This window comes from Nomascus leucogenys, chromosome 3 (assembly GCF_006542625.1).
Source record: "Nomascus leucogenys isolate Asia chromosome 3, Asia_NLE_v1, whole genome shotgun sequence".
Lineage (NCBI taxonomy): Eukaryota > Metazoa > Chordata > Mammalia > Primates > Hylobatidae > Nomascus > Nomascus leucogenys.
The window spans coordinates 26905482-26931326 of NC_044383.1; the positions used below are offsets into that span (position 1 = coordinate 26905482).

General features: G+C 38.5%; 1 protein-coding gene across 3 annotated transcripts in view; it reads left to right on the forward strand.

Moving 5' to 3' along the window:
- The window catches only part of SORCS1 (sortilin related VPS10 domain containing receptor 1), a 602977-nt gene that overhangs the window by 514973 nt on the left and 62159 nt on the right, over positions 1-25845 (forward strand). For all 3 annotated transcript variants that reach the window (XM_030807336.1, XM_003255446.4, XM_012505615.2), the window contains exon 18: positions 8646-8817. In XM_030807336.1, coding sequence (XP_030663196.1) covers positions 8646-8817 — 172 coding nt within the window. The remainder of the gene's footprint in view (positions 1-8645; positions 8818-25845) is intronic.

Here is a 25845-nt window from a genome sequence, read left to right on the forward strand (position 1 = left end):
TGTTAGTGCTGAAATAACCCCAAGTTTATTCCTCTTTGTTTCTCTTTCGGTATCTATAAATATCTCGGTATGTACATCCACAAGCACAAGCTCATTTAGTGATACTTATATATGGTTAAATCTTGTTTATACTGTTTTGGAACCAGGGAGCATACTGCAAAATTTAAGTTGCTAAATTAACTAGCATGTTGCTTGTTTCATGCCAATGGTAAAAGATTTTGTAAATATAAAATAAAGTGGGCATTGGGTTGGTTTATTCTAAGAAACCAAGATAATCTTCTCAAGGGAAAGATTTCTTCTTGCTACTAAGTTGGAGATATTTCTAGATGTGCTTTAGAAAGTATGTATAGAAATTTCTATCTGTAGAGTTTCTTTATAAGGGCCATTAATTCCTCATGGAACAAGGTACAGAGACAGTTCTTACTGCTCTCCAGGGTTAGTTTCTCAATATGCAATGGGGACTTTTTTTTTTTTTTTTTTTTTTTTTTTGAGACAGAGTCTCACTCTGTTGCCCAGGCTGGAGTGCAGCGGCGTGATCTCGGCTCACTGCAACCTCCGCCTCCCGGATTCAAGAGATTCCAATGGGGATATTTATACAATAAAGACATTTTTAAGAAGTTTAAGTTCAGTATCTATTTACAAATATATAGTGGGTCCAAGAAAAAATACACGCATAAATTCTAGCAAAATAGTTATCTTTATACTATCAAGATACATTTGGAATGTTTTAAAAGATGCTTTTTATAAATAACTTTTGGTGTTTTATTTCACAGTAGAGTGACTATAGTTAATAATATAATGTTGTATATTTCAAAATAGCCAGAAGAGAGAAGTTTGAATATTCTCACCACAAAGAAAGGATAAATGTTTGAGGTGATGGATATGATGGATTTAATCATTACACAATATATATGTATCAAAACATCACACTGTACCTTATAAATATGTATAATTAATATGTCAATTAAAAATAAAAACTTGAAAACTTCCTCTCTACCTAAGCCATAAAACACTTAGATTCTGCTAACCTGTCATTTCCTGGATCTGCTATTTCCGGTGTCTCTGAGGGCTTTGGTCTTTTCCAGGTGATTCTGTTTTGGTTGCCTTGTGGGGGTTTTGATGTTTGGTCTCATCTCCTCTCAAGGATATTTTTCAGTGTACGTCACGGAGAATAATTGGCCCTAAAGATGGTGCATGTGTTTAAAGTCCACGAAAAGGCAATCACTTGCATTGTTTACAAACTCATCACTGCAGGGGCCTCTGTAGCTGTTTTCTAGCCAAGAACCATACAGCCTCACTGCACACACTCAGTAACTGTTGGTTGCTACAGAGTCAACTTTCTTAAGAAAACCTTTCTTAAATGAGGTGTTCCGTCTTTTCATGCATGACATTGGGGTTGGGAAATGAAGGAAACTGTACATGGAGACTTGCTTTCTCACATGGCGATTGTTGCCCACATCAATGGCCTTGGCATTAACAATTCTTATCCTGGTGCTATGGTACAGTGGCAAGAGAACACCAAACTTAGTCCAGAGTCCCAGACATGCCAGTCGTCCCCTGTGTGAGGTGCAACTCTCTAAACTGTGTTTCCTTTTCATTATGTGAAAAACAAAAGGATAGTATTGGATGATCTTAGAGACCCCTTCAAGCTTTAACATTTCCATGACCAATTGAAAGGATTCAATATTAGAATTCCTTGGACTGTAGGCGCGCAAAAGATAGAAAACAAATTCATATACCTTAGTCGTACAACTGGTGGGCTGAGAGAGTGGGTTCTGTGAGGCATTCTCAATCAGTATGATTCTTGATATTAAGTGATTTAGTGAAGTGTGTGTGGCCATATGTCCCATTTCACCATTTCATCAAGCTCATGTTCAAAACGAAGTCACATTCCTATTACTATTCAAATTAAATGACGTCTGCTTCCATCCTGCTTAATGCAAGAGAAGCTTTCTTCTTTTTACCTCGTCTTCTGTCTTATGCCTGTCCCCTAATTTCTAGGTCTGTTTACTCCGTTGAGGGGAATAGTCCATAGAGCTGTTGCCTTGAAGAGAGAAACTTGGAAAGCCTGCTTAGCCAGCCATGGAAGTCTATTCCTGATTGCTGATGCTGTGGCTGTTACATAAGATTATTGTTGATATGTGGACACAGTGCCACCCCTGAGCATACCTTGTCACATGAGATCCCAGTTAAAGAATAAATGACCATTTTGGGGCTGCATGTGTCTATTGATGAAGAGTCACAATGGTTAATATACAGCCACCAATGAGGTCTGTCAGCCTGGAAGTCTGGTATAATCCCTTTTCACTGGAGATCAGGAAATCTAGGCTGCCACCACTACTACTTTTTCAGAAGCAGTTTCTCTGGATGCAGGGTAGAAGAATCTCTCTCTACCCTAATTGTTAAGCCATGCCATCGTAGCCCTGTATCTTCATGTCAGAGATCTATAGTTACTTAGCTCTTTTAATTTACACACATGAACATAACACATATAGCTGCTTTGTCATTGCACACCTACATTACTAAGGTGGTGGATTTGGAAGATTTTAAGTCTTAGCCATATATTCTACCCAGGACTAGCCCCCTTCTCCATCCCCAAGGCTTCCTTCATTTCCTGCTTCATTAAGTCTAGTGTCATTGCAACAAGGCAGTATTTTCCCTTGAAAGCAAATGCACATAGCACAAGCCAAGAAAATAGACTATTTATGCTGTTTTTAAATTGTGAGTGCAAATGAGGAACACTGTTGCTCAATGACAATAACACCCCCTGGAGTACAAGAAGACCTAGAGTTCCAGTTTCACCTTGGTTGCCTGTGATAACTACCGTGACAAAAGGGAAGAGGAGGTTTCACAAAAAGCATGATTTTGAAGCTGATTTTTTTGTTTTTTAAGAATGAGTAGAAGTTTGCCAGTAGGAAAGAGCATCCCGGGCAGAATGAACAGCCCAGGCAAAAGAAGGCATTTAGTATACAGAATGGCTTGGCTCAGGGCGCATGTCAGGCCATGGAATGAGCCGATGCTAGAAAAATGCATTGAGGTCAGGTCGTGGATCTTTACTTTAAACCTGAACTTTACTCTTTAGAATAAGCCCATGGGGAATTTTGAATGATTTTAAGAAAGGAATTGACATAATTGGATTTGATCTTAAGACGACCTTGGCAATAAGAATGTCACTTTTATTTTGGGGAAACTTGAAATATCATAGCAAGTTAATATTTGATACTTAAATACTTTCTTCTAACTTTTTATATTTTAATATTTATTAAGTTCTAAATGTGCCAAAATCTATGCTAAGCCCTTTTCAATGCATTGTCTCATTTAATCTTCCCAAGAACTTTAGGAAAAGATTCCATAATTATCCCTAATTTGTAGGCAAAGAATCAAAGATTTGAGAGACGATGGGTAAATTGCCCAAATTCATAGAGTAAGAGAATGAATTTAAACTCAGACAGTTTGGTTCCACAACACTAGTTTTAACCTTCTGATCAGTAGTGTTTATTTTCTTGAAAAAATAAATATACACACACACACATACACACACACACACACATATATAGTGTTATATATTTTTGAGATATATATTTATTATATATATACTAATTCAATGCCTTTTGGAGTACAAGTGGTCTTTGGTTACGTGGATATATTGTGTAGTGATGAAGTCTGTGCATCTGTAATCCGAGTAGCATACGTTGTATCCAAAATGTAGTTTTTTCTCTCTCACCCTCCTTCTTCTCTCACCCTTTCTGAGTCTCCAAAGTTCATTATACCACTCTCTATGCCTTTGTGTACCCATAGCTTAGCTCCCACTTATAGGTAACAACATGTGGTATTTGATTTTCCATTCCTGAGTTACTTCATATAGAATAATGGCCTCCAGCTCCATCCAAGTTGCTGCAAATACATGATTTCATTCTTTTTTTAATGACTGAGTAGTATTCCACGGTGCATATACACCACATTTCCTTTATCCACTCATCAGCTGATAGGCACTTAAGATGGTTCCATATCTTTGCAATTGTGAATTGTGCTGTGATAAACATACATGTACAGGTGTCTTTTTGATATAATGACTTCTTTTCCTTTTGGTAGATACCCAGTAGTGGGATTGTGGGATTGAATGGTAGATCTAATTTTAGTTATTTAAGACATCTCCATTCTGCTTTCCATAGACATAGTACTAATTTGTACTAATTTACATTCCTACCAGCCATATATAAGCATTCTCTTTACAGCACATCCACACCAACATCGATTGTTTTTGACTTCTTAAATTTGTAGTCTTTAACCTTGGCTACAAACTAGCATCACCAGGGGAACCTAAAAACAAAAACAAACTGATCCCCATAATTCTCAATTAAATCAACATTTCTGGTTGCAGAGCCTGGGTATCCATCTATTTTAAAAGTACTCCCAGCTAATTCCAAAGGGTAGATGGGGTTGACATCTACTAAGCTACTAAGCTACTGTCACTTAATATACACTGAATACTCAAAAACATCTGTATTTTGCCATCACCACCTCAAAATGTCAAAAAAAACCCTACTAAATAGAAAAGTCACAGATTACAAAGACTTTTAATGCTTCCTTCCGGTTTTACTTTCACAAAGAAAAATATTGCCTTCATCTTTTTTCTTTTCTTTTGTCTTTTTTTTGAGAAAGAATCTCGCTCTGGAGTGAGTGCAGTGGTGCAATCTCAGCTCACTGCAAGCTCCACCTCCCAGGTTCACACCGTTCTCCTACCTCAGCCTCCCCAGTAGCTGGGACTACAGGCGCCCACCAGCAAGCCCAGCTAATTTTTTTGTACTTTTAGTAGAGACAAGGTTTCACTGTGTTAGCCAGGATGGTCTCGATCTCCTGACCTCGTGATCCGCCCGCCTCGGCCTCCCAAAGTGCTGGGATTACAGGCATGAGCCACTGCGCCCAGCCTATTGCCTTCATCTTTTTTAAGACTTCCAGGTAGCAAAGAAGCAAAGTCAAAGAGGGTAGGGGCAAAAAGGAAAACGTGACAGAGGCATATCAAGATAGGGAGGAAGAGAATAGCTGAAATTGGGGTTGTTGGAGTAGTAAGATCCTATCTACTGGTGAGCCATCGGTAATATCAAAGGCACATTTGCAGAATGTTTCCTTTTCAGTAATTGTACAAAGACTCCCTTGCCATTACAAAGCACTTTTCTTCTTGGCAGATTGAAGAATGCTTTACCAACTAAATGCATCCCAGTAATATTCAGAGCGCAGGTCCAACATAATCATAAGTTGCCTTGTTATTACGGAGGTAGCAGCCCCATTTAATAACATATTAAATGCATTATTCATTTATGTAACTCAGACCCAGGGACAGCTGCTGGGATGAAAATAGAACCATTCTGTAATGCAAAAAGCAGGTGTGTGCTTACTTGAGTAAATGAACTCTGTATTACGGCACAATTTTCTTCTAAATTTCAGGGACAGGTCTGGTAGGGCTAATGTGATGCCATTTTCATACAGGAAATAAAATGGTTTCAGAATGGTTTTTAATGAGCATTTAAAAAAATTACCAACAGCCTTTTCTGTGGCATAGTCCCAGGGGGATGGATTCGTGCTTTGGATTTAAGCAGAACTCCTGTTATTGCAGGATTCAGGAAAGCCTAAGGTAATGATTGATCAGAACAGTGACAAACAAAAGAATATTCTCTAGCTGATGATGCTAGTGGTGATGGTGAACCCATGTTTCTATAGCCGCCCACCAAGAGAGAATCACAGGTGTGCTTGGATGCCGAGTGATTAAAAATCATAACCTGACTTCAGTTTGCACAGTGCCTCGCCTCTGAAACCTGTAGACAGTCTCTGGTGCATGGTGAAACTCACTGAGATGCCACAATTAACCTGGGTGGCATCGCTGGTCATTTTTTTTTTGCTACTATTGCTGGTACCAGGGTGCTATCATACACCAGTGTCTGCATTTTGTGTTTTATTTCCTTCTCTCACCTGCCCTTATTTTCTCTTTTACATATACTTATAAGCAACTACAAAGGATTTTTTAAAAAATAAATATCAGATGAGGCCAGGCTTGGTGGCTCATGTCTTTAGTCAGCACTTTGGGAGGCTGAGGTGGGCAGATCGCTTGAAGCCAGGAGTTTGAGACCAGCCTGGCCAATATGGTGAAACGCCATCTCTACTAAAAATACAAAAATTAGCCATTCGTGGTGGCACATGCCTGTAATCCCAGCTACTTGGATGGCTGAGGCAAGAGAATCGCTTGAACCCAGGAGGTGGAAGCTGCGGTGAGCCACAATAAAGCTGCAGTGAGCCAGGTAAAGCCTGGGCAACAGAGCGAGACTGTCAAAAAAAAAAAATCAGATGGAATGATGTTCAAATTGCTTAGGAATAACAATGACCAACCAGCATGGGCAGTTATCTCGTGTCTGGAGCGGAGTTTTGGTGACCCCCTCATGGGCTAGGTGTTAACCCATAAGTTTCCTAATTGTGAGAAGCAAGGACTCTAAGGACAGGGATCGGCATAGCTGGGTTGGTGAGTGAGATGCTTGAAGGGTTTGGGGATGTGGTGATAACCAATTACTATGCAGATATTTCCACATTTAAACTGGTACAGTTACTGGTATGGACCTCCTGATTACCAGCTTTGAATATCTGGAACACAAGGAGGCCCTCAAGGAGCTTGAATTTCACACAGTCACACCAGGAAGAAAATCATACAAGGTATAAAGAATTCCTATCAAGTAAATCATAAGGATACTTTTAGGGGTTTAGAGGAAGGATACTCTTACTCCATTTAAAGTAGCATTGCAGTAGTAAAGAGGGGATGTGTGCTAGAGACAAATTGTCTAGGTCCTGGCTATTTGATCTTGAGAAAACTAGTTGGCACCTATGAATCTCAATTCTTCCATCTGTTTATTGGGAATAATTACAACATCTTCCTTATTGCGGATACTTCTGAAGTTAATGAGTTAATTTATGTAAAGAACTTAGCACAATAACTAGGACATAGTAAGCACTCTCTAAATATGAAATTCCTGCCATTTTACTCTTATATTCAGGGAAATTGTCTTAGAGAAGACAAGAAGTAAACTGTACCTTAAAGGGTGGGCAAATTTTAGGCAGCTGCTAGGGCATGCAGGAGGACATTGAAGCAGAAAGAGAGAGGGAGAAACAGAAGTACTCTCAAGAAGATTAAAAAGAGAATGGACATAGGCTCATGAGGGAGAAAGAGTCCAGGAAAGTAGAATTAAATTAGCTAGCGGAGGGCTTCATGCCCAGGATTACAGAATTTACAGCTTATCCTAAGGTCATATGAAGTCCATGAAGGTTTTGAACAGAGAAGAGAAATAGTAATAATATTAAATAGAAATAGTTGGTAATATTTTATGAGCACTTGAAGAGTATTAGGATACTTTCAAGTACTCTGTGTACGTTAACCCATTTAATTCTTATATTTAATGTATGAGATGAGTTAAGCATTAATAATTGACATTGTAGTGATCTATAGTCTTCAAAGTACTTTTCCAGACAGTATCTCCTTTGACTTTCTCGCAGAGGAAAGGGCATTCACTAGACTTAAACGCATTGGAAAACTATGCCAATTTTGTAAATAAAGGTTTTCTGGAATCCAGCTGCATACGTTCTTTTATGTGTTGTCTGTATTCACCTTCATACAGCAAGTGCAGAGTTAAGTAGTTGTGACAAATTCTACATAACCTGCAAAACTGAAACGTTCACTGTCTGGCTCTTTATATAAAAAGTTTGCTGACCTCTGGTCTACAAGAGTGGAAATTAATCTTTGATTGCCTCTTATTTGGGCTCTACCACTAACTCTAGGCAAGTAAACTTGGGAAATCAAATATATACATACATAAAGTGGTTGCTACAGACCCAACAGTATAAAACGATAATGGCTAGATAACATTGAACCTCAAAAATCTTGAAGGTTTGTCATCCTAAAATTGTAAATTTTAATTTTGTATGAATCTGATAAATTATATAGGTTAATTTTGTAGAATTATTTTTTCCTGTTAAAGCTAAAACAAGAAATAAGCAAAAGAGCATCAATCAGCAAAAACGGAAGTCTCTTTAATGTGAGGTTTGATCATTTAACCAGTATAACCTCTCATGAAAGACTGAGTAAAAATATCAAATTTAGCCAGGGTTTTGTGTGCTACACCATTACTGTAGCAGTCTCTATGAGATCTATGAATGTTGAGTCATATATCTATCATAATCTATTCTTTCTCTGAATTGTAAATTCCTTTGCAATATTTATTACTCATTCTAGTCCTTAATTATGTAGCCTTTGAATTATCTCCTAGATTAGCCATCTATGTCTCTCCAACTAGCTTATAAACTTAGTGAGAGTAGGGGCTGTATCTTCTATTTCTGTGCATTTCCCACAACTCCAAAATGAAGTGATTTATTAACTTAATAGATGAATAAAACTCAGTTACAATGCTAGTAATAGATACAACGTGTGACCATGATTATCTCTCTGTTGGGTGCTTTATATGCATTAACCCTACTCTTCATAGTAGCATGAAGGATGGTTAGGTGCTTACTGATGGTCTTCAGGGCTAGGCACTATGTCTAATTTAAAAACGTGGGAATGATTCACATTATAATGAGCTGGTTTACAACTTGAGCTTTTTTCCATTTAGGTACAGGAAGGTGGTTTCCAATAATTGCACTGATGGAGTAAGGGAACAGTACACTGCCAAACCACAGAAGTGCCCAGGGAAAGCCCCACGGGGGCTGCGGATAGTCACGGCTGATGGAAAGCTGACAGCGGAACAAGGACACAACGTCACTCTCATGGTGCAATTAGAAGAGGTAGGACTGATTCCTATCTCCCCCCTACCTTCTAGGGCCAGTGACTTTTCTTAATAAAGCATGGTTTTGTTTCCATATCTATTTCAACTTTCTCCATTTTAGATGCTATTTAAAAATTTTTATTTTACTTTTAGTTCCTTGTTTTTTTTTTTTTTTTTTTTTTTTTGTTATCACTTCACCTTCCCTGATCTATTTCTTGAATTACTTACATTTCACCGCAAGTTGTTCTTCACTCATACTTAATCTCTTACTTTTGGAGGATCTGTTGGATTTAATCTTGCCTTATTGGTGCTTTTAGCAAAATCTATTTTCTCAGAATACATAAATAATATTCCTGAAATAATTTAATACGTACACATACTAAACTAACCTAAGAGATGCTAATACTTTCATCGCCTCTCAGCCTGCAGGTTTTCTTTTCCAAGGGCAACACGATGGTCATGCATATGGCACTGAGGCCAATGTAAACATAATTGGGTGTAATTTCTTTGGCAGTTAAGAGTTTGTATTGTGTAGCACCTCAGAGATCTCATTAAAAGCATACATTATTATTTGCCAGATTATGGTTGTCTGAAATGTCTGGAATTTATGTGGTGGATAAGATGAAATTTATCTTATATATTTTTGAATATATACAAGAATTCTGTCATCTTTTAAATGAGGAAGATGGTCTCTAAAGGATAAGTACTTACATTAAATCATCTCAATTATTAAACCAAGCAGTCCTATCCTCAGTCACGTTTTCTGGGTACCTAATTATGGTTACCATTGTGTAAAGTCCTGTAAATACGAAGGGATTTTAAAGACTAACAATGACATCCAGGATTAAAATATATAACATTGACTTCCAGCTTCCTCTGCTGATAGTCCAGGGACCCTCAGTTTTTACCGTGTATAAGAAAATCACCTGGGGAGCATTTGGAAACACAGTTTTCTTGGCCACATCCTTAAAGATTCTGATTCAGTAGGTTGGAGTAGGGCCCAAGAATATACATTTCTAACAAGTTCACAGGTTGTGCATTGTGCTTCAAGAAAAACAAAACAATGGCAAGGCTAGGGGTATAGAGAAGTCGGAGGCTCTGGAGTGTGATAAGACGGTGGAAAGATGAAGCAATTATGAGTGCTTTGTCAGGTTTGATGAAAATTTTTAGTATTTTAATTCTCATAGGAAAAATAACTGTGAAATAACGAGTTTGAAACTCTAGCTCAAATGATGTGCATATCTCTGGTCCAAGGGCCATTTACAGACTGTGTAACCCAATACTCCTTTCCTGATTATCTCCTTAATGAGTGCCTCTCAATTATATCCAATCTTCTAAATACTAAGGTGCCCAAAAATTCTTTAGTTGGAACTAGAAAAACACAGGCCAATTTAGGCAAATTGGAGTTGCTCATCTTTCACATAAATAAACTCTTTGGCGATTTCTGCTTGAGACTATGACAGATTGGCCTGCAGTAAACCAAATATATGTGTATATATTTAGAGCAAGAGGGACAGAGAGAGAGAGAGAAGAAGAAGAAAAATGAAGAGGAGGAAAAGGAGGACTAGGAGTTGAGAGAACTGTCAAGAGGATTGAGAAGCTAAAATTCCTTTCTTAAGAGATGGGAAATTCACTGCAGTGAGTCCAACATTTTATGCTATATTTTCCTTTTGAGAACTTTAGCAATTCATATGCCACACTATAGAGGAGGTTCAGATTTCAGATTTCCAGGAAAAGGCCAAGTAGAAAGTGTTGGCTAAACAGGTGTTAAAAACTCACAAGGCTTGGAAGATAAAAATTGGACTTTGAGGATATTCCAAAGCTGAGACTGATGAGGTCATGTCCCAGGGAGAAGGAAAGCACAGGGAAGCAGCACACATACAGGGCCTTTTTCCTCTCTGAGGTATTTCGTGATACCTAAGTAACACAGGAAACATAGAAAGTAGTCAATAAGAGGCTGAGAAGTTAAAGTTTTTAGAAGTATTACCCTTCGGGGAGATAAAAATTTGAATTCAAGACTTATCAAGTAGGAGGACCCTGGTGAACTATCTAAGACTTGGTTCTTGGAACTTCTGGAAATCTCTATCCTAGGAGTAAAGGCAAACCCAAATTAGAACAAGCCCTCTGTACCCAGAAATCCAATCTGAAATCACTTCAGTCTCTGAATCGATTAGAGTGATTCTCTTCAACTCTAAAATGATTGTTAGAAACCAAAGTAAACCTTCTTTAGTGGAAAATAACATAAACCAGAGCTTTACCTAATATTTTTCATATAAAATGTTGGGCATTTAGAAAAATCCAAGTATATCAAGATACAGGACCAAGAGGGGGAAAAAACAGAAAAGAACAGTCGGATGAGATATAGTGTTTATTTAAGATATCCTGTAAAATAACAATGATTAATATGTCCATGAATGTGAGAAAAGGTGGAAAATTGAACCTCAGAGTGGTAATCAGTAAGAAATACCAAATAGAAATTGTAAAAATAAAGATATAATAACTGATATTAAGAACTTGGGTTTACAGCAAATTGAACCCATATGAATAGAGGTTAAATGGAAGAAAGGACAGCAGGAAATATACCATCTAGAGCATAAAAGAAAGAAATAGAATATAGAGAAAAAACAGTAAGAGACAACTGGAAAATGATAAAAAGGTCTAACACAGATGCAATTGTAGCCCCAGAAGGAGAGGAGAGAGATAAGGAACCAGAATCATTTTTGAAAAGGGAAGGGCTGAGAATTTTCCAAGCCTGATGAAAGATATCAACATATTAACTTATAGATTTAAAAGAATCAGCAAACTCAAGAAGAATATGAGCAAAGAAAAATCACTGAGGTATTACATTCAAACTGCTGAAATCTAAAATCAAAGAGAGGTGTTTAAAAAGTCCAGAAGAAAATGGAATGACACCTTTGAAGAGCTGCAGAAAACATAAATGGTTTTTTAGATAAACACTAATAGAGATATTGAAACAAGAAATGTTCCCTTGTCCCCCTAGCAGGCGTGTGATGGGGGTGTGGCTCGCTTCTTCAGTGCCCCACTGCTCAAACCTCTAGGGGAGCAAACGGAGGCAGGCTGTGGGGCTCTGACCCCACGGCAATGTCTAGGGATGAATGTTTACAGCTCCTGAAGCCCCCGTAGGCGTTTGCTACCATGTGCTCTTTTTGTTTTGCGGTCTATAGACAGCTTGTCTTAACCAGCTCAATTAGAACCTCTACCTTGTCGCAAGGACAGATGGCTTTCTGTATCCCGGGTGCACTGGAAGAATCGGATCACACCTGGGCTTGGAGAGTGAGTGCAAGGTTTTATTGAGCGGAGGTAGCTCTCAGCAGATGGGGGAAGCCAGAAGGGGATGGAGTGGGAAGGTTTTCTAATGGAGTTGGGCCACTCAGTGGCCCGGGCTCTCCTCCAACTGCCCCAGCTAAACTCCGTATAGTTCTGCTGGTCGGTGGCCTGCTGGCATGCTGGTGCCTGTCGGTGCATTCCTCTCGACGTCCATCTGCCTGTGTGTCTGCTTGCTAGGGTGTTGGGGGTTTTTATAGGCACAAGATGGGGGCATGGCAGGCTAGGGTGGTCTTGGGAAACACAACATTTGGGTGCAAAGGCAGGAGGGCCTGTCCTCACCTGGGTCCCAGGGAACAGGCCCAGGGGTGGAGCCCTAGCCAGGGACCACGCGCTTCCGCCCCCACCCCCGTGCTTCCCTATCATTTAAAGGGGCCATTCCCTTCCCTTCCCAGCACTTCCTTCCATAGCAATATCTGTCATATAAACCAATGTCTATAAAAAGAAATGCTAAAAATAATTCTTCACATATAAATAAAATGACCCAGACAGAGGCACCACACACACACAAAATAATAGAATGAATGAAGAGCAAGAAAGGGGGTAAATTGAAATTAATAATAACTGTGCAGACCAAGAATGATAATAAGCTGTGGGATTTAAAATATATGTAGAATTAAAATATATTAGAATAATAACACAGTATGTGGAGCAAATTAAATGCAGTTAAAGTAGTTTAAGGTTCATGATACATCTATAAAGAGATAAAAGTACTAACTTACATTAGACTTCAACATATCCAGAATGTGTGCTTCAGTATCTGTATTCAGTAACAACTGAAGAAGTAGTAAGAGAATCTTATCATCAAGCTACTGACAGGGGAATTAAAGTAACTTTAAAAGGGTTTCATTAATTCAAAGTAAGGCAAGTAAAAGAGAAAAAAAGAACATAACATGTTGAGACAAATAGAAAACAAATACTAAAATGGTAGATATAGGAATGGTGTGGTGGATCCTAACATTTTGGGAGGCCAAGGTGGGAGGATCATTTGAGCCCAGGAGTTTGAGACCAGCTTGGACAACTATCAAAAAAATAAAAATAATTTAAAAAATAGCCAGGTATGGTGTCGTGTGTCTGTGGTCCCAGCTACTTGGGAGGCTAAGGTGAGAGAATCACTTGAGCACAGGAATTCAAAGCTACAGTCAACCATAATTGCGCCACTGCACTCCAGCCTGGCTGACAGAGTGAGACCCTGTCTCAAACATATTAAAATTAAAATTTAAAAATGGTAGGTATATACTCAAATATCGATAATTACATTTTGAAAATTAGTGATTTTTGTTACTTCAGTGCTTTTCATCAGGCTTAAGAACGCTTTATCTAAACCAACATTGTAAAGTCATACCATAAGATTTCTGTTTAGGTTTCACATTAACGTGTATGATTTATCTTGAATAAAACTCTTTCAGGTTTCTATATTTCATCCACGTGCATATCCAATTGTCCCAATACCATTGAAAGACTTCATTTCACACTGAATTGCTACGAGCCTTTGTCATAAATCAATTGACTGTCTATTTGTGGTTCCATTTCTAGGCACTCTATTCTGTTCCCTTGGTGTGAATTTAAAACCTGTGTTAATTACTAATCGCAAACACATTATATTTTCACTAGAGTTAGGGTGAGTCTTGATACCTGGACATATAAACCCTCTACACAAGTAGAAAATTCTGTGTGTGTATAAAGTTTATAATAGCATCAAAATACAACAAATATTTATATTCAAATCTAAAAACTTATTTTCAATAGCACTACCCAGAAAACAACACAAATTTGGAAATAAATTTTGAAAAAAACCTAAATGAATGGAGGGATGCACCCTAATCATGGATTGGAAGACTCAATATTATAAAAAGACATCAATTTCTTCATATTGACCTGAATTAAAAGCAATCTGAATAAAAATCTCCAGCATGTTTTGTGTATTAAAATTGACAATATGATCATAAAATTTACAGAAAATGTCAAGACCTGAAGAATAGCAAAGATACTTTTGAAGGTGACTCACAAATTTGGATGACTGACATTACCATATATATATATATACACACACACATATATATATACACATATATATGTATGTATATCATACACAAGCTGAACAAGGAGAGTCAAGAAACATATATACATGCATATATTTTATATATATAGAGAGAGAGACACACACACACCCACTTTATGACAAATGGGACACTGCAGTACAGTGGAGAAATTATAATCTTTTCTATACATGGGTGCTACAATTTTGAATATCCATACGGGAATACATGAATATCTCACATAATATACAAACATAATTATAACTGGATTGTCAATCAAAATTAGAAAGCTAATACTAACATTTATGTATTTATTTATTTTTTTTGAGTCTCACTCTGTCGCCCAGGCTGGAGTACAGTGGCGAGATCTCGGTTCAACTGCGACCTCCGCCTCCTGGGTTCAAGCGATTCTCTTGCCTCAGTCTCCCGAGTAGCTGGAACTACAGGGGCATGCCACCTCACCCAGCTAATTTTTGTATTTTTAGTAGAGACGGGGTTTCGCCATATTGGTGAGGCTCGTCTCGAACTCCTGAACTCAAGTGATCCGCCCACCTCGGCCTCCGAAAGTGCTGGGATTACAGGCGTGAGCCACCGTGCCCAACAATAATAACACTTCTAAAAAAAAGCACAGAAGAGTGTCTTCATGACCTTGTGTTATGCAAAGACTTTTTTAAAACAACAAAGAAGACCCATTAAGTATAAAGGAATTATACTAACAAATTTCTTTATAATTATACTAATTTTATTTTTATTTTTTTGAGATGGAGTCTACCTTTGTCACCCAGACTGAAGTGCAAGTGGCGTGATCTTGGCCGCCTCCCGGGTTTAAGCGATTCTCCTGCCTCACCCTCCTGAGTAGCTGGGATAACAGGTGCCAGCTACCACACCCAGCTAATTTTTGTGTTTTTAGTAGAGACAAGGTTTCACCATGTTGGTCAGGCTGGTCTTGAACTCCTCACCTCAAGTGATCTGCCCACCTAAGCCTCTCAAAGTGCTGGGATTTACAGGCATGAGCCACCATGCCCAGCCTAATTATACTAATTTTAAATATGACTACATTAAAATTAAGAATTTCTGTTATTTAAGGCATTATTTCGAAAATAAAAAATTAAGTCCTAGAGGGGAAAAAGGTATCTGTAATAATACCTTTTCAATAAGCTATTATTATTAAATTAAGCCCTAGAGGGAAAAAAGTATTTGTAATAATATACCTTATTGAAAAGGTATTATTACATTAATAAAATAATAAAATAATTTTGTTATGTTTTTTATTTTTTTATTATGCAAAATAAACATAATTTCAATGAGGGAATCATAATTAGAAGAGTATAAATAAATTCTACAAATTAATAAGGGAAATACTGGTAACTCAACAGAAAATGAACAAATGACTCAGAGTAACCAAATAGCCAATAAGCATATGAAAAAATTCTGAACATCCCTACGTAATGCAACTTAATTTATAATAATATATTACTGTGCACCATCAGAAGGTTTATATTTAAAAAGACTAATAATAGGCTGGGTGTGGTGGCTTACACCTGTAATCCCAGCACTTTGGGAGGCCGAGGTGGGCAGATCACTTGAAGTCAGGAGTTCAAGACCAGCCTGGTCAACATGGTGAAACCCCATCTCTACTAAAAATACAAATAAACAAAAACAACAACAAACAAAACGAGCTGGGCATGGTGGCACGTGCCCGTAGTCCCAGCTACTTGGGAAGTTGAGGCAGGAGAATCACCTGAACCTAGGAGGTGAAGGTTGCAGTGAGCTGAGATTGCACCACCACACTCCAGCCTGGGTGACAAAGTGAGACTCCCTCTCAAAAAAAAAAAAAAAAGACTAATAATACCAGGTGTTATTGACAACCTGGAGCAGCTGGTCACTCATATAATGCTATTTGGAGTGTAGATACAGACTGCCATTTGGGACTTGTTTGACATTAACTGTTCTAGCTGAACATGTATACCACCTATGTCCCAGCGTTTCCACTTTGAAGTATATACTCATCAGAAATGCATACACATACGCACCAGAATGTATGTAAGATAATATGCATTGCAAAAGTATTCATAAGAGCCCTAACTGGAAACAATCTAAACATTCATGAATAGTAGAATACATAAACTATAGTATATTTACAGAATGGAATGTCATACAGCAATGGAAAAGAACAAACTACAGCTGTATGCAAAAAACTTGGATAAATGTCATATCCATTGCTGAGCTAAAGAAGTCAGACTAAAAAGAATATATGTTGGATTATTCCATTTAATTAAAATGCAAAAATAGTCAAAGCTGTTAATAATTCCTGGTGGCCAGGCGTGGTAGCTCACACTTGTAATCCCAGCACTTTGGGAGGCCAAGGCGGGCAGATCACAAGGTCAGGAGTTCGAGACCAGCCTAGCCATCACAGTGAAACCCCGTCTCTACTAAAAATACAAAAATTAGCCGGGCGTGATGGCGGGAACCTGTAATCCCAGCTACTTGGGAGGCTGAGGCAGGAGAATTGCTTGAACCTGGGAGGCAGAGGTTGCAGTGAGCTGAGATCACACCACTGCACTCCAGCCTGGGTGACAGAGCTAGACTCCGTCTTAATAATAATAATAATAATAATAATAATTCATGGTAATAGAAGGGAAAATTGTTAACTTTGGAGGTGGAGTGATTGGAGAACTTTGGGTGTACTGGCAGTTTTCAGTTGGTTCATCTGGGTAGCAGTTAATGGATGCATTCACTTTGTAAAAATCAAGTTGTATATTCAGTGATTTGTACGTTTTTAATGTATATTTTACTCAACAAAAAGCTTACTTAAAAATCATTTTGGAAATCCATATAAAATATAGTACTTTATATTTAGGTCTTTGGGCTAAAAAAGGAAACATAAGAAAAACCTTTCTGGTACGCTTAGGGCCGACCTTCCACCCTGTGTTTACCTGCAAGGTGAATGTGAAGGTCGTCTTCCCAGAGACAGGAGGCACCTGATCCTGATACCCAGAGAAGTGTCATCTTTTGAAGCAGCAGATCTTTATACTATGGCAGAGTTCAGAAAGTTTTTCCATTTCTAAGAACACAATATAGCAATATCTGAAACAAGAACTTTAACTTCTGATTAGCTCCAACCTTTGTGCAAATGATAGAGAACACACTTCAGGGACAGAGGCCTGGTTCTCATCTGTTCAGCTCTGCTTTCCATGTAACAAAGATCATCATCAGGCATCTCACACTGGGTTGAGTGATGTGGGAACAGATTGGGGAATCTGGTTCAAAGATATGTGAATTCATGCCTTCTGGGCACAAGAAGGAAAAAAGATAACAAGTCAGTTCATTCCACTTGAGCGCGCAAAGCTTCAGCAGCAGGGATGAAATCTGCTGCCTCCAGCTGTCAGATCTGGGTTCTTGACGCTCTGTTCTCCTGGTGCAGAGCACCAAGCCAAGAGCACCTTCTTCGTATCAGGAGGCCCTGAGGACCTCACATGTGATTGTGAGATGCTGTGCTAATGATTCAGACTCCTCCTTGCAGAAAAAGACCCTCAATTTCTCTGTGACCCTCTGGATTATATACGTAGGCACGGGAGGTGCACGTGATTAGCAATGCAGAATGAAGAGACACAGAGTGTTTCTGAAAAGCTGGGGAGAATTGACACTCGACACAATGATAATAATGTGATTTTCCAACATTTATTGAGCACCACTGTTCCAGTTTGTGAGTGCTTTTCATGAAATATCTCATGTAGGTCTTAACAGCAACTCTGTGCAAATTAAGTGTTATTGTCATTTTAGTGTCATTTTATATGAGGCACAGAAAGGCAAGTAACTTACCTGAGATCACACAACTGCTAACTGTTAGAGCCTAGGGTCTAATCCGGGATCTGTGGTATCTTGTTTTTCTATTGCTTCTCCATGGTGAAGGAACCGTTTTCTAAGAACTTCGTGTAGCTCCTAAGCCTCTGTAGAAACCCATGGCTATAAGTAGTCACGAAGATCAAGGAGTAGAAAGAAAAGGCCAAATCACCAATGACCAAGCCAGTTTAGCCTGTGGCTCTTATATTCTTAGACACTAATCGATAAATCTACCAGAATTTTCCTCCTGGCTTCTCTGAGAATACTAATGGCTTGGGATCCATTTGTGGAAAAACATTTCAGCAAAGAGAGATGCGAAATCCTCTCTGGGTTCCCCCTCTTTGGAAAATGATGCCTTTGTTGAATGCCTAGTGTGCCTGACACTGCTTATCTATTCTAAACAATATTGCAAAAACGTAGGATATGAATGCAACACCCGAGGAATTTACAATACGTGTATTTCTTCAGAGGCTTGGGTATAAATTAGGCCATAATATTTTTTAATTAAATCCAAAACAAAAACAAAAAATCCCTGGCATGTGCCCCTACTAGCAATACATGGTGTCTTTATTCTCCTCAAAATCTATATGAGTGCATTTCTTATTTGAATTTGATCCTTCTGAATTTACTTTGAAAATAGTGCCTGACTCTTGCCCCATTTCTGGTACCAATTCTTTATAAATACAGGGATCTTCTGAAGTCAGAAGATCATGCTTCTGATGCCTGTAAAAAGCAAGTCTTCTAGGTACCAAAGAAACCTGGAGGTCCCTGCTAGGTTCTTATATGACATCACAGTGTGATTAATGCAGAGAGGGCCAAAGATTCACCTCCCCAAGTTGTTACAATATTTTTTTTCACGTGAGTACCACAGCTTGTGCCTCTATCCATGTTAACTCATGGTTCAAGTTTCTCCTACAGTCTTGTCTTCCTTTGATGGGGCTAGATTGGGTTACAGACTGATCTAAGCCTCTTTTCTTTGTCCCAGTTACTTGCATACAAACCCCTCCATGTAATTTCCATCTCCTCTGCATTTCACCTAAACCATTAGAGACCTGAGGAATCAACTGTCTCAGCAAATAGTTAGATATTTGTATTTATTTATTTGTTCTTTGACAAATATTTTACCAACTGCCAATTTTATATCATGTACTTTTCATTCATTAATGGACTTTAGTTTGTGGGAATATATGTTTTGGTTTGGCTAATAATTTATTGCATTATTTTGTAATAATATTTTTGGCATCTGCCAGTAAACTATACATATCTTTAAAAATCGTGTCACTCCTGATTGCAATTCCCACATCTCTGTACAATGTGCCTAACATATTGGTAGAAACTCAATAAACGTATGTGGATTTGGATAGGCTTCCCTAAGAAGCATAGAGATAAAACTGAAACTTAAAAGGAAAAGACTCTTAACATTTGAAAAACAGTCAAAACATGGTAAAGTCTTCATCTGAAATCTAAATCTCTTCCTTAATCCTTTCCTAGTGCATGTCCTAATTCTAGCATAAGAATATCAATGAAAGCATGGCTAAAACCAGAGCAAAGAGCAGAATTTCTTATTGACAGAAAATAAAGGCTAGGTACACTGATACTAGTTTGCAATTTCATATACAGTAGTATGGACTCAAGCCAGAAAATTACAGATTTAGTATGTGTAAGAAATGGGATTCTTTCCTGCAAATAGCGTATGAGGTCACCCTCAAAACCTAGATGACAGAAATACCTCCATAACACAATTCCTCCAAAATCCCACAACTTGGCTCACCTGATATGTTACTCAGAGAACAACATAGCTATCCTGAGGTTGATGAAAAATTCCAATGTCATCAATACCACCTGCCTCATTTCCTGCTGCTTTTAGGGTTCTCTCCAAGTGTACTCTCATGACAGAACCTTCATTAGCAGCAGAAGGCAAAGGAGCAGTCATACTTCCATCCCAGACTCACTGTGGCAGATGCAAGAAGAACACACGTGTGCGCACACACAAGCACACGCAACGCATTTATGCATCATCATTGCCTTAAAAATAAAGAACAATTAATCCAAGAACCAACTGGAAGAAGAGTAGAGAAGTCCATAAAGTTGAGTCTAAGATCCCGAACATTTTCAAACTATGCCTGACTTTTACGAAGCCGATTGAAGGTGTTTTGCACTGAGACCCAAGCATGCTGTGAGAGGTGGCATCTCTGTGCTTGGAGACTCACTCAAGATGGATGTCCTCTGGACCACTAATGAGAACCTAATGAGCCTATAGACTTTCAACACAATAACTCAGCTTCCCAGAGAAATCCAATGCAAGAACCTGAAGGCACAGGATCGATGGCAAAGGCCCTAATCAGTCTGAAGAACTCAACAACACTGATTTGGGAGGTGTTAGTTTGAGAGAACTGGTAGGCAGAAGTAGTATCTGCATGTTTAGGAAGATAATTAAATCTGTTTTAAACAGCTGTAAGAACAAAGAGATGCAATTCTCTGCATAATTTAAGACTTTCAAATTAAATCTGAGGCAAGGGACAAAAATTAAAACTGATCTGTATCTCATTGTCGTAATACTTCAATTTACATACAAAGACTGAAACTTAATAAGGAAAATTCATGATTATCACTTTTGTGAGATTTAACTCCAAAACGTGAGGACTGTGTCCTCATTAGACAGGTTTCAATGATCTGTAATTTCACATACATTGAAAGACTTATGGGATCATTAAAGTACCCACAGTGTATTAATACTTCATAAGTATTGCAGGATGCTATCAGCCATCAGATGGTAGAGAAGATGGCTGTTGATAAAAATTTCTGCGAGATACTCACTCGTCTGAATTCATGACAGAATTTGACCTACTTTTTCATCTGCAGAAAAGGCTATTTGGAGCCTTTAGTGGTGGCACAAAGGGTTAATAAGCAGTGTTAAGTTGAGGCAGGCATCAGTTTCTTTCTTTTCTTTTCTTTTTTTTTTTTTTTTTTTGAGACACACCCTGTTGCCAGGCTAGAGTGCATTGGCGTGATCTTGGCTCACTGCAACTTCCACCTCCTGGGTTCAAGTGATTCTCCTCCTTCAGCCTCCCGAGTAGCTGGGATAACAGGCACATGCCACCATGCCCAGCTAATTTTTGTATTTTTAGTAGAGACGGAGTTTCACCATGTTGGCCAGGATGGTCTCCATATCCTGACCTCGTGAGGCAGGTATCAGTTTCTAAGCCAGCTTAGTTCTGATGTAGATGCCTCAACTGTTTTCTCCTTCCATACAAAGAAGTGGAAGCTGATTTCAATGAGCCTTAGAGATTTGAGGCTTTCTCCTGTTATTCCTTACTCCGTTCATCATTATTCTCTTTGACTCTAGCAAGGTAATTGAGCCACTTCATTTCTTCTCGCTTTTTGTTGTTGAAGGAAATGAGGCAGGCAATATAGGTTGTCTTTTGCCAGAAGCCTAATGTCTGAAGTTCAAGTTGGATTGGTTAGCAACTCTTTCTAAGGCTCCACTTCTCTCTCCCCTCAAAACTAATCCACATATATTGGAGTGTTGCTGTTCTTTAGGGTCTCAAAGAAAAGATCTTTGGTAAGAACTTTAATCTGACTTAGATACCTGGCTCATTACTGACAGTTCCAGTTCAGCAAACATCCCAGAGGCTGGATTCATGAAATAGTCTTCAGTTTGGATTTTCAGTTTCCTAATCTGCCTACTTGAGGCCCTGACAATACTAATGTCCCACTTCACCCACATGGGTGTTCACCACCCCTGAATCAGGGTTTCACCACACCAAGCAGTCCTCGCCTGAGTGAGTAACTTCCTCAGGCTTCTGGCTTTGCACTTTGCCATTTATTATTCCATGACCCTCTGCTCAGCTGCTTAGTCCTCAAGCTGGTCTACCATTAATGTGCAGTGGAAAGTCTCTACCTGACAGCAGCACTCAAATCAGTTCTGTGTCTTTACCTGAGATCTGAGCTTATCTCGCAGCTCAAATTGATGTTAGAATATATATATATATATATATATATATATATATATATATATATATATGGATGCACAATAATGCCAATAACAAGAATAATAGGATTGTAAAAATCACAGATTATCTGACTTGGAAGTGACAATTAGGATCATTAGGTCTTACCATTTTTAATTTACAGGTAGAGAAATTGAGGTCCAAATAAACAATGTTTTTCGAAGGACACAAAACTAGGTCTTCTAGTTCCCAGATTGCCACCTGACTTTTGTAGGGCACCTCTTTCATATACAGCACCTCTTTAAAATAAATTCACAACAACCTAATAATTTAGAAGGGGGATGAAGTGACTTCCAGGGCAAGAAATCATATATCCATTTCATAGAAGAGGTCTTATGACTTGGTGAAGACCACCAAGTGATACTAGGTATAAAAGTTTAAGCTATTTGAACATGTTGACTGCATAATGCTAACAATACTATAGTGAGTGATTCCAGTGTTATAGGGGTGGAATCTGTGTCCATGTGCATTCTCATTGATTAAAATGGTATTCACCAATATGTTAACAAGGTAATCTGTGGGCGATACAATTATGGGTGATTTTAATTTTCTTTGTCATTATTTTATGTATTTCTATATTTTCCCAATGAATATACCATGCTTTTTTTCTCTTTTTTTCTTTCTTCTGATAAAGCTAACATATTTCTGTTACATATTTTACTACTAGGAAACCTGGTTCTATAGAGATTTATTCCTAAAGGAAACTTCCTACTATTTTTGAAGTATATATAATTTTGTTCTAATTACATAGCTGAATGTTTTTACTTTTTGAGTGAATTCCAAAAGTCATTCAAAAACATTTATAAGATTTATGACATTTGGCAGTCCCCTAGTTTTCCAGCCAGAGCCTGCTGATGTAATTCCTACAGCCACCATGCAGTGGTAACAGTATAGCAATGTCCCTTATTTTCTAAAAAGTGCTTCCAAAGTGCAGTGGGTCAAGATTCTGAACCTCTCTGTACCACAATATCTAGAGGGATTACAGAGGCCCCAGCTCGTAGTCATTATCTGCTTACACAAGCTAAGTATTCTTCCTGCCTTATGTATTCTGTTCCATTTTAAACCAGACACCAAGTACAGAAGACATAAAAGGGAAATTTGGGATTCAGTCAAATACATGGTAATATCACCCATGTCTAAGGGAAGGACCAAACCACTTTGTGATGTTCCTATTGGAATGTCTTGATCTGGGCATTAGATCCAGAAGTATTTGGGTATTTACTTAGGCAAGTCCCAAGGATCTGAGTCCTCATAGAAGGGCCTCAAAAAACAGCCATCTTCATTTCATCTGAGAGAAAGTGAAATGTCATAAATCTAGGCAAATGATTTGGTGTGTTCAAAGTGTGCTGTCTCTGAAATTCATGGCCTTGACAGATCTGAGTTCTCTAGAAAAATTGTAAAACCTTCTGCACTATCCTCTTCACTGTGGCAACTCTTCATCCCCCAGGTCAGAGCATCTAAGTTACTGTAGGTTTTGCTTGCAGAGAAGCTCAGGAGGTCTGCACCTTTGGAGAAAGACATGTGCTTTAGAAAACCATCTTTGAATAGGCAAGGGGAGAAGACTGACAGTACTCTGTAATTATGCATGGATTTGGACATTCTAGAGTCATCTTCCAGAGCTCAGTTTTGAAAGTGAAGAAACACCTGTAGGGCATGATTAAAACGAGACATCCTAGGAACACTCTGTCCTAGCTGCTTTGGTGAGGAAACTTTGGCTTTCAGCAGTGCCAGCACCTCTTGGAGGAGAAGCCAGAGAGGATGAAGAACTTGCTTGGGAACAGAAGATAGGGCATGTGCAGCTGCCTTTTATCCTAGACTGGTTTTTAACTGTTCTAGAAAAGCTCAGTTTACTATTATAAAATGTCACACAAGAAGGTCCAACACAGTTACAACAGTTGTTTCCTGATTAGTCATCTCAGACTTTGTCAAACACTCACACCACCAAGAATCCTCACAAACACATTTTGTAGCTTCTGAGGTATTTTACAGAGCCTGGCATATTACACTGGGATCATCTTACATCACTTTGGCATTCCTCTAAAGGGTTGTAGTTAGCGAAGCTTACAAAGTTCTTTGGTTTCATACATCAGTGAATTCTTTCTTTAGCACCCATCTGGGAATGAGCACCACAGAGTAGTTTGAGTGTTTTCTATGAACGAGTTGTAAGTGTGCTGGACTCGGAGTTAAGAACAGCCTGATTCAAACTAGTCTTGTGACTCTAGGCAAATTTGAACAGGTCTGAGTTCTTTTAGGATTGAAGATTGATATGGTTTGGCTCTGTGTCCCCACCCAAATCTCATCTTGAAATGTAATCCCTATAATCCCCAGTGTCGAGGGAAGGACCTGGTGGGAGGTGATTGGATCATGGGATGGTTTCCCCCATGCTGTTTTCATAAAAGTGAGTGAGTTCTCAGAGATCTGATGGTTTTATAAGTGTTTGACAGTTCCTCCTACACACACTGTCTCTCACATGCCGCCACGTAAGACGTGCCTGCTTTCCCTTCCACTATGATTGTAAGTTTCCTGAGGCCTTCCCTAGCCATGTGGAGCTGTGAGCCAATTAAACCTCTTTTCTTTATAAATTACCCAGTCTCAGGCAGTTCTTTATAGCAGTGTGAGAACAGACTGATACAAAGATTAAATAAGATAATATATAGAAAGTAGTTGCTATTATTTCTGACACAGTAAACTTTCAAGAAATATTCTCTCTCTTCTCCCTTAGTGACCACCCAGGGGATCTTATAGAGCAATTGTTTCCCTTTTCTATTTTTTTTTTTCTTTAATGAGAGAGTGGTTCACTCTGTTATCCAGGCTGGAGTGCAGTGGTGCAATCATGGCTTATTATAGTCTTGACTTCCTGGGCTCAAGTGGTCCTCTCACTTCAGCCTCCCGAAGTGCTGAGATTACAGTCATGAGCCACTGCACCCAACTAGATCAATCTTACTTGCACTCTCACTTTGTGTACAAAGTCGCATGCCATGCATTTACTACACTGGCTTATGAAATTTCTTCTCTGAATGCCAGGGTACTTTGAACTGTTATTTCTTTTTCCACCCCTTGTTGAGACCTTGGTAACCTAAGTCTGCCTCCCTAGAGTAGGGTATGCAGGATAATGGTGAGTTACTTTTATTTCATACCCCCTACTCTGCCTAAATACCCTTAGTCATACAAAGAAATGGCTGAAATATCTGATTTCCTTCCTGTCACTCAGTGCCGCTTAATGATATGTGAAAAATCTTACTTTGTGGTCAAAATAACACAAAAATAACAACAAATTCAGTTGGTTGTATTCCATCATCAGTCAAAACAAGGTCTTTATTACATTGGTTATTTCCAATGTACTTAACCCATATTTAAATATTTACAGTAATAGTAGAGGTATAATGTTTTATTTTGTAGTTTCTTGTGTTGTACAGTACTCTACCCCCTTTTAAATTTGGAGAAATATTTATTTCCCCTCATTCACTCCTTCTTTCTTTTAATCCAGCTGTTGCCTTCCTGCCCCTCACTTCACTCTACTCCCAGGGTAATCAATATCAACAGTCTGGGTTATCTTTTCCATCACCTTTCTCTGTACTCACACAAACACATACAGATTTATGGTATATTTACTGTGTTATTTGTTGCTTATTTTTTTATTAAAAATGGGTTATACTAGTGATTTTTCTGCAATGTAGTTTCTGCTGTCTTCCAAGAAAAATGTTGATGAAGCTTGAGTGAGGGCCACTGTCGTGCTTGCATGGACCAGATTCTGATATACGAGCCTGGTATCTGTCTGCAGTGGGTCTCTGATGCCTTAAGGGACATCTT